Source organism: Phyllostomus discolor, chromosome 11 (genome assembly GCF_004126475.2).
Source record: "Phyllostomus discolor isolate MPI-MPIP mPhyDis1 chromosome 11, mPhyDis1.pri.v3, whole genome shotgun sequence".
Lineage (NCBI taxonomy): Eukaryota > Metazoa > Chordata > Mammalia > Chiroptera > Phyllostomidae > Phyllostomus > Phyllostomus discolor.
Genome location: NC_040913.2, coordinates 46,490,206 through 46,503,535, shown reverse-complemented (window position 1 = coordinate 46,503,535; position 13,330 = coordinate 46,490,206). Strand labels below are relative to the sequence as shown.

The 13,330-nt window shown below is 36.9% G+C and overlaps 2 protein-coding genes across 2 annotated transcripts in view; one reads left to right on the top strand and one right to left on the bottom strand.

Annotated features, from left to right (window-relative positions):
* The window catches only part of GTF2F2 (general transcription factor IIF subunit 2), a 177,915-nt gene that overhangs the window by 99,584 nt on the left and 65,001 nt on the right, over window positions 1-13,330 (bottom strand). Inside the window, exon 5 of the mRNA XM_028526576.2 lies at window positions 126-207. Within this exon, the coding sequence (XP_028382377.1) occupies window positions 126-207 (82 nt within the window). The remainder of the gene's footprint in view (window positions 1-125; window positions 208-13,330) is intronic.
* LOC114508601 (histidine triad nucleotide-binding protein 1-like) lies at window positions 9,920-11,082 on the top strand. Its single transcript, XM_036011342.1, has one exon. It carries the CDS (start codon window positions 9,920-9,922, stop codon window positions 10,280-10,282), a length of 363 nt encoding a protein of 120 aa, XP_035867235.1. The 3' UTR covers window positions 10,283-11,082.

Sequence of the window (13,330 nt, the reverse complement as noted above, 5' to 3'; positions counted from 1 at the left end):
CAACAGCCTTTGAAGCAAACACTTTCAACAATAACCACACTTGCAGTCAACAGGCAGTCTAACATATATATGTCAATTCCCAAAAGGAAACATCAGGTATTATTTTAAAGTTAAAAATCACCAACCTTTTTAACCTCATGTAGTTTTCACTTGCAGCCGGACGGCATTCTGCTCTTTGTACCACTATTCCTTCCAATGAAAGCTTATCTTGAATGGAAAGAAAAGAATTCACAAATGTATTCAGAGTTAACATTTATCATTTTCAAGATTGTATGCTAACACATTAACCACAGTAATAATAATCACAATAAAATTTAATTAACAATAAAAATCAAGGGGAAAAAGGAATATATATAGTATGTTTTTCTCAATTATAGTTTACATTCAATATTATTCTGTATTAGTTTCAGATGTACAGAACAGGGGTTAGACAATCATGTACTTTATAGACTGGTCCCCTTGATAGTTCAAATACCCAACTGGCCCCATAGATATGTTGATATTATTGACTATACTCCCTATGCTGTAATTTACATCTCTGTGACTAAGGCCAACTTATATTTCTTAATCCCTTCACATTTTTCACCCAATCCCTTGATCCCCTTTCCCTCTGTCAACCGTCAGTCTGTTCTCTGTATCTATGAGTCTGTTTCTATGTTATTTTCTTTTTTCAAAAGAACTATTTCTAAGTTTAGAGTAGAATTATTGATCAGAGTAAAGGAAAACCTTATTCTTGGCTAGCAAAAAAACTGGGCTCCTGTCTGGTTTGTTTACTGGGTTGCTGCAGCCCCTTGCCAATAATAGTTTTTATACACTTAGCTCTTTCTAAAGAGGTTGGCTTAAAATGGCACAAAATCAAATGGAAAAATATTGAATACACATACATGCATGAGTATACATACATATATCTGTAAATAAAATTCTACAACACACTGTGACTAGAACAGCTAGCCTAGAAAATATTGTGAAACTGGGCAGGACCATTGTCTAGGTTACTCTGTGACCAGTTCTGCTTGCCGGTTGCTCTGACTTCTCTTTCCAACAGAATTATTAATTTGGGTATGTCCAAACTACAGCTTTAACTGCTATGAATAACTGTCCAAAAAGAAGGACAATTTTCCCTACCATTAGTAATAATTTTCAGAGTTCCAGCCAAGATAGAGGCACAGGTAGATATGCTTCACCTCCTCGCACAACCAAAAGAAGGGAATGACCAAGTTAAAAAACAAAAAACAACCAGAGCTGCCAGAAAATTGAGCTGTATGGAAGTCTGACAACCAAGGAGTTAGACAAGAAACATTCATCCAGACTGGGGCACTGAGACAAAGAAATATGGCCCATGTGAAAGAACAGAACAAAACTCCAGAAAAACAACTAATAATGAGGAGATAGCTAACCTATCAGATGCACAGTTGAAAACATTGGTAATCTGGATGCTCACAGAAATGCTGAGTATGGCTGCAAAATAAAAGAAGTGAAGGCTATGCACAGTGAAATAAAGCAAAATATACAGGGAAACAACAGTGAAGGGAAGAAAACCGGGACACAAATCAACGATACAGAACAAAAGGAAGAAATAAACATTCAATTGGAACACAATGAAGAAACAAGAATTCAAAAAAATAAAGAGAGGCTCAGGCTCAAGAACCTCTGAAACAGCTTTAAACGTGCCAATGTCCAAATCATAGGGGTGCCAAAAGGAGAAGAAATTGAAAACTTATTTGAAAAAATAGTGAAAGATAATTTCCCCAATCTGGTGAAAGAATAGACAACAAGTCCTGGAAGCTTTATTAGTTTTCCAGACTATAGCTTTATAGTCTGGAAATGGATGACTACAGTTAGAAATAGCTATGGCTCAGTCATATTTCTGTAAGAATTCACCCAGGTTTTGAGAGGACAGTCACGAATTCCTTTGGCTCATCAGCAATACATTTGTTTCATCTTCCTAGGGCAAATGACTTCATGCATTCTTTCAACATTAACTAAATGCCTACTATATCAAGGGCACCATCTAAGCATTGTGGAATCAAAGATGATTAAGATACAGTTCTGTCTTTCAAGAAGCATGCAGTTTACTGGAGGAAAGAGATAAACTGACTGAATTGTAGAGTACACATATAACAACACCTCATGATTTATACTAGAAAATCTTTCATAGCATAAGCTTTCTTAATTTTGTCTTCACAATCTAGGGGACTCACTATTGTAGCTCCTGAGTAGTAAATATGAACACACTATGTAATTCAATGGTTCAAGGATCCATCTGGGCAACACATACAACAACTCTCAAGAACTGTCGGATGATAGCAAGAGTAATAAGGAGAAGCATGCCTACCTTATACCAAAACATGCCAGGAAGAAAATAATAAGCCCCTAATTATTTTATATTAAATTTAAACATCTAAAAATAATTTCTTCTCTTAATGAATTGAATAAGATAAAAATTAGAATTAGAGTTTTCTTAAAACAAAAACAAATCTTATATTCAAGTTTGCTTCTCACTGAAGTTAAAAGTTCTATTAAGAAAACTGTCTTACTAGCAAGATTTGGAGAAATTTCAATGTATTGTATAAAGTATCATTAATCCATGAGAAAAAATCACTATTAAAATATATATTAATCCTTTTTTAAAAAACAAAATACCACTAAAACACTGTCCCTGAAAAAATTTAACTTATACAATAGATCCATGTGTTTACTAATGTTGAATAGTAAAAGAGGTACCTTTTAATAGCACCTGTGAGTGTTCCTTACTTATTTAGTAGTATCTACTCCATGTGAACAGGCTAATTTAACTTTCAATTAATGGTTTCTGCTGTCAACATTCTCCATATAACACCTGAATGGATGAGTCCAAAGTCCCTGGCCCATTTCAACATGAGCACCGCTCTCATCATTTTTCTTCAATCGTGGTTACTCACACAAAGCAATAAAATTCACTTTCCAGATGATAGTTTTCTGACCATTATTTCCTATTTTCAAACCTAAGAATAGCTTTTTAAAACCTAAAATAGTGTTTAAATGCTTCTCACGTGAAAGAAAAAGTCTTCCCACCAACTGACTGCTCTTAATGTCACATCTCTGTTCACTTGTCCTTCTTCTCCCTTCTCCTCTTAAACAAATTTTATTTTATTTTATTTTTTTTTAAAGATTTTATTTATTTATTTTTAGAGAGGAAAGGGAGGGAGATAGAGAGAGAGAGAAACATCAATGTGCGGTTGCTGGGGGTTATGGCCTGCAACCCAGGCATGTACCCTGGCTGGGAACCGAACCTGTGACACTTTGGTTCGCAGCCCGCGCTCAATCCACTGAGGTATACCAGCCAGGGCTATTTAAACAAATTTTAAAAAGCCAATTTATTTATGGTACAGTTCACTAAGCAAGATTTAAAGTCTTCACACACCTTGTAAAGCTTCACAGGAACATGTTTTCATATTCTTCCCATTAAACCATGCCTCTTTTCTTCCTCAAGACATTGTTTAAGATTTTAGGGGGAGACTTCCGGCAAGATGGAGGAATAGGTGGACACACCGTACCTCCTCGCACAACCAAGATTAGAACAACAATAATTTACAGTCAGAATAACACCCAGATCCGGCAAAGGATTTATTTGAATGGAAGTCGGGCAGCCAAGAAGTTGAAGTAGACGCGTTCATCTGAACTGGTAGGATAAGACGAGCAGGGCGGGCGCGGGGCTGGCTCGGGTTGGCAGCGCGCGGAGGTCGGGGGAAGGTTTGGTGCGAACCCGGCGCAAAAGCCATCCGACACGCAAGAAGGCAGCGGTGATCCCTGAGTACGCAAGCTGCGGCTGGCAGACCCAGAGGGGTAGTGATTGTGGACCAGGGCAGAACTTGCGGCCCGGAAGCCCAGACAAGGGTCTGAGTCCAGGAGAACGGAACTACCGCCATTGTTTTCTCCCCGCCCCACTCCCGCCCCGCCCCCACATATAATGTCACAATCTAGCGACTGGGGTGCCCAGCCCCGTGAGCATCTAAGGCTCCGCCCCCCACCGTAAAAAGAGCAACCAGACCGAAAAAAAAAAAAAAAAAAAAGGAGAGACAGGGGAAAAAAAAAATATGTTTTCAACAGAGCAGATCAGTCCCCCAGGACTCATCCTTTTGAGCGACCAAGAATTAGCCAATCTATCAGATGCGCAGTTCAAAACACTGGTGATCAGAAAGCTCATGGAACTGGTTGATTTTGGACGAAATCTAGATGAAAGAATGCAGATTACCATAAAACAGATGCAGGAAGACACGCAGAGGAGAGCCAATAGTGAAAGGAAGGAATCTGAGTCTCAAAACAATACAGTGGACCAGAAGGAAGATAGAATCAACCAAGCAGGAAAGCATGATGAAATAAGAATTCAAAAAATTGAGGAAAAGATTAAGAGCATCCAAGACATCTTTAAACGTTCCAATATCCGAATTATAGGGGTACCAGAATCGGAAGGGGAAAAGCAACAGATTGAGCACGTATTTGAACAAATAATAAAGGAGAACTTCCCCAAACTGGCAAAGGGAACAATCTTCCAAGAAATCCAAGAAGCTCAGAGAGCCCCAAAGAAGTTGGACCCAAGAAGAAACACACCAAGGCAAATCATAATTACATTAGCCAAGGTGAAAACGAAGGAGAGAATCCTAGAAGCAGCAAGAGATAAGGGGACAGTAACCTACAAAGGAGTTCCCATCAGACTGTCAGCTGATTTCTCCAAAGAGACCTTACAGGCAAGAAGGGGCTGGAAAGAAATATTCCAAGTCATGAAAGACAAGGACCTATATCCCAGATTGCTCTATCCAGCAAAGCTCTCATTTAGAATGGAAGAGAAGATAAAGTGCTTCTCAGATAAGGTCAAGTTAAAGGAGTTCAGCATCACCAAGCCCTTATTTTATGAAATGCTAAAGGGACTTATCTAAGAAAAGAAGAGAAAGAAAAGACATGTATAGTAAAAGGACAGCAAACTCACAAATACTAACAACCACACCTAAAGCAAAACCAAAAGAAACTAAGTAAACAATTAGAACAGGAACAGAACCACAGAAATGGAGGACACATGGAGGGTTAGCAGCCCGGGGGTGGGAGGAGGAGAGAGGGGGAAAAGGTATAGAGAATAAGTAGCATAGAAGGTAGGTTGAAAATAGATAGGGGGAGGGCAAGAATAGTACAGGAAATGTAGAAACTAAAGAACTCATAAGTATGACACATGGACATGAACTAAAGGGGGAAATGTGGGTGGGAGGGGGGTACAGGGTGGAGGGGAGAGAAGGGGGGAAATGGGACAACTGTAATAGTATAATCAATAAAATATATTAAAAAAAAGATTTTAGGGGGAAGGTACTAAATATTACATTTTATTATTTAAAATATTTGTACACCACCACTAATTATTGATTATATTCATTAATACAAGAACCCTTACTTGAGACTACTTTGTTGGCCCATTTTGAGAGACCGTAAATACTTGAAATGATTTTTTTTTGGCTCATACATGTATCAGATATTTACTGAGTGACTTTTATGCAGAAGATAATGCAAAAACACATCAGAAATATGAAAGATAAATGAAACATGGCTGCTGCCCTCAAGAAGTCAGAATCCAATACAGCCAATTACTAACAAGCATATATTTTTAAAAAGTACTGAGGGTCACCAAAGAGCTTTTATTTATGTGGGTTTTATCTATCAATATTTACTATATTAGACACTAAAACTGAGAAACATTTAGAAAATCAGAGTGAAAAAGGCAAAAAGGCTTGGTGTTATTGTGAAAATAGTTCTGATTTTACAGATGCCTTGAAAAAGTTTCAGAGACTTCTGTACCCAGCAGTTTTCAGATCAATACATTGAGGTCTGCTGGTCTAACAGGGTGATCAGATAGGCATACAAACCATTCTGATACACCAAAAGCACTTCTGCTAGACCACTTAACACACCTCCAAATTACCAAGACTCTCAACTCCCCTTTTTTAAATATAACAGGTGCCCACAGCTTACTACACAGTAGTGGCTAATAGGTTAAAATCTCCAGTATTCATGCACACACTTCTGCTCCAACTATGCTAGAACCTTGTTTATGCTAGGTTTACTCTGATAGTAATTATACAATTTGATTATAGACTACACAATCCTATTACTTATGAGTATTGGGGAGGGAAATGCTTCTATGAAAGCTAGATTTAATGTTTTGGTAAATTGTTAAAAAACTATTGTCAAATTATGTAGTGCTTGTATGTTAAATTATGCAGAGACAACAGAAGACTAGCAGAGAAACATCAAAGGATTTTGAATTCATATTGTTTCAGAGTGCCAAAGTTCTTTCTCCATTTTAAAGAAACCAAAATTGAAAATCTAACTAAATTGTGGGTTTAATCTTCACAAGAAAGAGAAAGCAGATGCTTAATCAGACTCCTATACTAAAAGCAATGACCTAAAAGAATACTGGTAACTAAATGTACATTTACAATATTTGTAAGTTTTAAGATATAGTGTTTAAGACAGTAGAAATGCATATTAATATCATTTTATGATACCCTACCTTTGAATTTAACTGATCAAGTACTGGTCCTTCCATATATGGGCTGTGGGATTCTACTGTACAAAGTAGAATGTGTTGGGGAAGCAGAGGGGTGAAGGGATAGATCAAAAAAGAAAAAAAAGAAAGAACCCACAGACAAGGACAACAGTGTAGTGATTGCTGAGGGGAGTGGAAGAGGGTATGGCGGGGGATAAATGGGGATGGAAGGAGACTTGACTTGGGGTGGTGAACACACAATACAGGGTACAGATGATGTGTTGTGGAATTGTGTGTCTGAACTTGTATTACTTTCCGTTAACCAGTGTCACCCCAATATATTTTTTAAAAAGGAAAGAAAAGTAAAATTTGTTAAGGGTTATAAGGGCTTTAAGACAGAGACATACACAATTCACACACACACACACACACACAGATTATGTCCAGCTGGGGATCAAGAAGAGCTGTGATAGGTAAAACAATGTTTGTGCTGGACCTTGAAAAATGGGTTGGATTTAGACTGGGAAGTAAGTCAGAAGTGTAGTGAAGGTGGTGGAAACAGTGTGTACAATGGCTTTCATCTCTTTCTCTCTCACTCAGAATTTTAAACTAAGGGACCCACACCAGAAACTGCTGGAGGGACATGGTCATGACAGCACTCTAAAGAGACGCCACATAAGTTCATTCTACTAAGTCTTTGAAATGCCTCAATTCCTACCTTTTCCTAGGCTTGGCCATTTGTCCTCATCTTCTTTGGATGCTGGGATATATTCTAAATCCTTTCTAAAGGATTTGGAAGTCCTAAAGTCTTCCCCAATACCCTCCCACCTTTTTATTTATTTATTTATTTGGCTACACTGGTTAATAACTGGTTTCTGCTAATTGTAACCAAAAGAATTGTAATGAGTATGAGCACATGTTTTTGGTGATGGTTATTTTATTTATCTATAAAAATTTGAAGGAAGACTCTTAAAAGTTAAATATGCAGATCACATCCTATAAAAAGTATTGAAGGCTTCTATGCCCAGGCTGGTGTGGCTCAGTGGATTGAGTGCCGGCGTACAAACCAAAAGGGTGTCGGTTGGATTCCCAGTCTAGGGCACATGCCTGAGTTGCAGGCCAGGTCCCCAGTTGGGGGAGTGCAAGAGGCAACCACACATTGATGTTTCTTTCCCTCTCTTGCTCTCTCCCTTCCCCCTCTCTAAAAATAAATAAAATCTTTTTTAAAAAAGTATGTTAAAAAAAAAGAATTGAAGGCTTCCAGTTCTGATGCTGTCATAAATAGCAGTGTTATTTTGGAGATGTTACATTCCATCTCTGGGCCTCAGCAATGAAGTTCCTGGCATCTCTGAGATCTCTTAAAAAAAAAGAAAGAAAAAAAAAAAGAAAAACAACTCACAACTGGCCTTCCTCTCTAATTGGGAAAGTTTGACTATTTAGTGTTTACTTTGCTTGCTCTAATACTTTCTAAAAGACCTACATACACTTAAATTCTCTTTGAGTAGAAAATTAGAAACTGTTTCTTAGAATGACAAAATATTGAGAAGCTGTCCAACACCTGATAATACACAAACTTCTGCTCTAAGAGAAGCTTCCTATTGTACATCTCAATTTGAGATATACTCTATATTGAAGAATTCAAGAGAAGTAGTGACTTAAACTTTTTACAAGTTAAGGGCATTCCTAGTTTGAACAAGTTAAAGTAATAAGCAAGCAGGAAGGGTGCTTAGTAGCATTGGCATGTAAGCAATTTGAGCAGGTATGTTAGGAAGACAGTTGGCATTAGGAAGTACACAGGCATGCATTTCCACAGGACCACTTTGGATCCAGTTCAATGTGGAGGGCTTTAAGAGCACTTGCAACTCACATTGAAACACAGAAGAGTGAGCTAGAACCAAGGTTTTGGACTGATCCTCAAGACTTTTGAAGCTACTTTCCTGATTCACACTTACATCACACTTGTCTACCTTGTCTGGAAAAGTCGTGAAGAGACAGAATTTCCACAGAGCAGGTGTATTTAAAAGGTAAATCATTTTCAATATGCCTACTAGTCTCCATTGCCTCATTTAAAATCTTTTCCTCACAGATTTTGCCTGTGGTTCACAGGGTATGGCCTATTAACATAAACTACTTGGCATCTTAACAAACCAGTTAGAGAAACTTGCAATCCTTCTATTTTAAGAATGCAATCTTTATTCAAATTTGTAAATTGATGCTCTGATCTCTATTTAGTCTTCGGGATTTTTTTTTTAAATCAAGTTAATGTAGATCTTCTTTTTTTAAGGAAATATATATATATTTTTAAAGATTTTATTTATTTATTTTTAGAGAGGGAAAGGAGGGGGAAAGAGAGAGAGAGAGAGAAACATCAATGTGCGGTTGCTGGGGGTCGTGGCCTGCAACCTAGGCATATGCCCTAGCTGGGAATCGAACCTGTGACACTTTGGTTCGCAGCCCGAGCTCAATCCACTGAGCTACGCCAGCCAGGGCAAGAAATATATTTTTTAAGAATTTATTTATTTATTTTAGAGAAATGGGGAAGGGAGGGAGAAAGAGAGGGAGTGAAACACCAATGTATGGTTGCCTCTAGCACACCCCATACTGGGGATATGGCCTGCAACCCAGGCACGTGCCCTGACTGGGAATCAAACCGGTGATGCTTTGGTTCACAGGCCTGCGCTCAATCCACTGAGCTATACCAGCCAGGGCCAGTCTTCGGGAATTTTAGGAATAAACGATCATGCTCAGATTTCAGTAAACTTACAGAGTTAGCATTTGATTAGCTACCTCACAAATAACAAATAAGCAGTCATATAAATATTCCCAAAAGTTATGTTAACATAATATGTTTTCTTACAATAATATTCAAATTACAACTATGCCTAATGCCCTGGGAATCCCCAATTTTAAATAGAATATTGAAACCATAATTTGAGAACTAGATTTAAGATTTAGAAAACATTTCAACTTCCTCACTCATGGTACCACTCTTCAACTTTTCCCCTACAGAATGGGGAAAAGAAGGATGTATATTCCTATATAAGGGATGTTGTGATGCTGATCAAAGGGTACCTATGAATTAGAGTGGTCAGCTAAGAAAGAAAATCAAAGAAGGAGGCCATACATATGTGAGTTTGTTCTGTGAGTCTACAGAAACCATAACAGAATTTTGATCAAAGAAACAGTGACTGGACATTTTAAAAACAACATTTGTATGTTCTAATACTTTTTGCTTGTTACATCACATGTATACTTAATATAAAAACCTCTTAACAGATGTGGACATGATGTTGTGATGTTATAAAGAGACAATCTCTAATCTCAAAGTTGCTCTAAAGAATAATAAAATAGAGCTTTATTTAAAAAAATGAATGCTACTCCTGGTAGCCTTGAGGAAAGGAGGCTGCAATGGCAGAGGAGGTCGCCAAAGCTCGGGCTGCTCCACCTGTTGGAGACATGATCTCCAGGAAGATCATTTACAAGGAAATACCAGCCAAGGTCATTTTTGAGGATGACCAGTGTCTTGCCTTTCATGACATTTCCCCTCGAGCACCAACACATTTTCTGGTGATACCCAAGACGCATGTATCCCAGATTTCTGTAGCAGAGGATGATGACAAGAGTCTTCTTGGTTATTTAATGATTGTTGGCAAGAAAGGTGCTGTTGATCTGGGCCTGAAGAAGGGTTATCAAATGGTAGTGAATGAAGGCTCAGATGAGGGACAGTCTGTTTATCATGTTCACCTCCATGTTCCTGGAGTCGGCTGGTGAATTGGCCTCCTGGTTAAGCATGTTTTAAGGATAATTTTCCTTACTCTAGGCAATGATCAGTTTTGCAAGTTAAACAGTACACTTTATTTTTGCCTGTGTATAAAGAGATTGAGGAAATAATTTCTAAAAGATGTTGCATGTTTTGGGAAAAAATGAATGCTGTAATGTAATAATAAATGCAAAGGGGTGGGAAAATCATAGTACTGTAATAGTTTTAGTTATACCTTCATCAAAGGGTGTAATCCAGCTTTGACTGCTTCATTTGCAGTTAGAAAGAATTTAAAATGACAACAGCAAAAGTGATTAAACAGAGAGAAAAACAAATCCCTATAGGAAAGATTAAGTCTCCTGGAGAAAAAACTTCCACTATAGTGCTATATTTTAGTTAAACAGTGCCACACACTATGCTAACTGTGGTGAGGGGAACAAAGGAAGTAAAATACAGACACCCGTGCTTAGGAAAGATTACAATACTGTTGAGGGATACAATATTATTAATGAAATGCATATAGATGATCAACAGCATATTTTTAAATCAACTGAATATGATCCAAGTTTTATTAATTTCATCCTATTCTCTTCACCATGTTTAATTAGTGACAGCAATGATATCACATACTAGTTTAGTTGTTTTTAATTTTCAAGATACTTTCATAGTAAGTGATCCTCACAACTACAAGGGAGAAATTATGTCCCCATCATTAAGAACTCCTTTCAGGTAAGTTCCCTTTCCTTAGCTCATCAATGTCTTTAATAAAGTAGTTCTTCAATTCTGATCATTACAATCACCTGCAAAGGTTAAAAAAAATACTAATCTTACTCCCAGAGATTATACTTGAACCTCCTTGTGAGGACAAGAGGTAGTGGTATTTTTATAGCCTCCTTAGATCATTCTAATATGCAGCAGCCAGAGTTAAGGACTGCTGCCTTAATCTTTTTCTCTCTCTCTCACCCCTTCCCACTTTTCCTCACCCTGTTAGTTTTATTTCCTGGGGTAATCTCACAGGCTCAAATATTTCATCAAATTTAAGATACTGTCAACTGTAATAGTCACTATTACTTTATGTGTCACTAAGAAAGACAAAATACTGCCATGAAACTTTTACAAGCCAATAATTTTAACACATATCCTGAATGTCTTAACATTTCAGAAATGTTAAATGTCAAAAAATGTGCAATATAACAGAGTTCTCCATTCCTAATTTATAATCACTCTACTCTCTATGAGTAAGAAACTGCATTTGCTCCTATGAACCATCATATCCTGTTCTGCTATCCAGGCACCCTTCTCTCTCCCACACCATCTCACCACTAAAATCACAACAGTATCTAAAGATAAGAGGATAATAGAAGGAACAGTGGTAGGGGACAATTTGGGAGCTGAGACCCTTTTGGTCAGTGATTTCAAAGTAATATTAGCTTCATAAGTTTAAGTCACATCCTTCACTTGGAGACGTTGCATGTCAACTGTAATAGTCACTATTACTTTATGTGTCACTAAGAAATTAATAACCATTATATAACCATTAATGGTCATTAATAACCATTATATGGTTATTAATTTATAACACCTCCTTCTCAAAGAGAAGGTAAATGCTGTTTTACCAAACAGCACTATAAAAATGAGTTCAATACAATAATACAATTTCAATGTTCACTTGATGGTTTATGGAAGTAGTTTTCTCATTTGGTTACAATAAAATTTTCCAGTGAACAATGTATAGGCTACATTTCAAAAGACAGAAATAATTTTAAAAAACTTAAATGATTCCTGCTTACAGAATTATAAAACAGGTTTCTTTAAAATACTCATCTTCTAATGTACATTTAAAGTATTAATTAATGTAATTTATAGATTGTTTTCAAGATTACCTCTGTAATGAAAGGCAAAAAAATACAGATGGAATTTTGCTTGCACTTCTCATTTAGTCTGTCATTTTTATTTGTGCTCCTTTTGATACATAGTGCTTTATTTATTTTCCATACTTCTCAAATGAGGCTAAAAATTTGCTGATGTAGCAAAGTTTCCTGGACTTTTTGAAGACCCAGTCCAACACTATAAAACTTTTAAAACTCTACTCATCTGACTGGAATTACCCATCCACATCACCTTCCTGCCAATGGCTACATTTGGTGAGTCCTAGGAGCACACAAGCACTCTGCATAGTTGGGTAGACACTGTGGTCAATTAGCAACATAAGGTAGGTAAGTATTGTAGTATGCACTTTTGTTAGTACAACCTCAGTACCAGATAACATCTAATGTAGACAAACTTTATTATTTCCAAACAAAATAAAACTTGAATATTCAAATAGATTCAGATTAAAATGGATAAATTTTAAAAATTGGGACAAATGTAATAGCATAAATGATGATATAAATTTAAAAATAGAGAATGGATAAATTCTTGATTCTTAAAATGTTAATACACTACACTATTCAATTTATCTTTATTTTTTTTAACATACAGAATGGCGCTGAAGTAAAATAGTCATAGCTGAATGTCAAAATGAATGTTTCTCACATTCAATCATAATGATGTCAATGACATCATTTCCCATCAGTTGATAGATAAAATGGGAATGCCTCCCACTGGCCTGGAATCAGGTCTGCCAAATGTAGGCAGTAGAAAATCAGCATCACTATATACTGAAAAGTTTAGCTAGAATTTGGTTAGGAATTGGGCCTAACTAATGGATATGCTCATACCAAGAACCTGACAATGGCACTGTTTAAATCTTCAAAGTTGGCTAAAGGGATCTGTTTATGCATAGTTTACAGATGTCTAAGATAGAGGTGATCTAACTCTAATAAAGGGCTTTGGTACTGAGTATAAAACAGGGTCCTTACCTTTTTTAAAAAAATCCTTCTACCTACAAAGCAGATGAAATTCTTAAGTCTAGCGGATCTAAGTGAACTGATTACTGATGTGCAGGTTAAGCCTTTCTACTGAAACTACTGAACTGATTAATTCCAGTTTGTATCTACAGTAAGGCAGAGAAATGTAGTCATATAAACCAGGGATGTTTCCCTTGGCTTTGGTACTGG

Coding starts and splice junctions, on each gene's coding strand:
- LOC114508601 (XM_036011342.1), top strand. CDS start 9,920: ATGGCAGAGGAGGTCGCCAAAGCTCGGGCTGCTCCACCTGTTGGAGAC.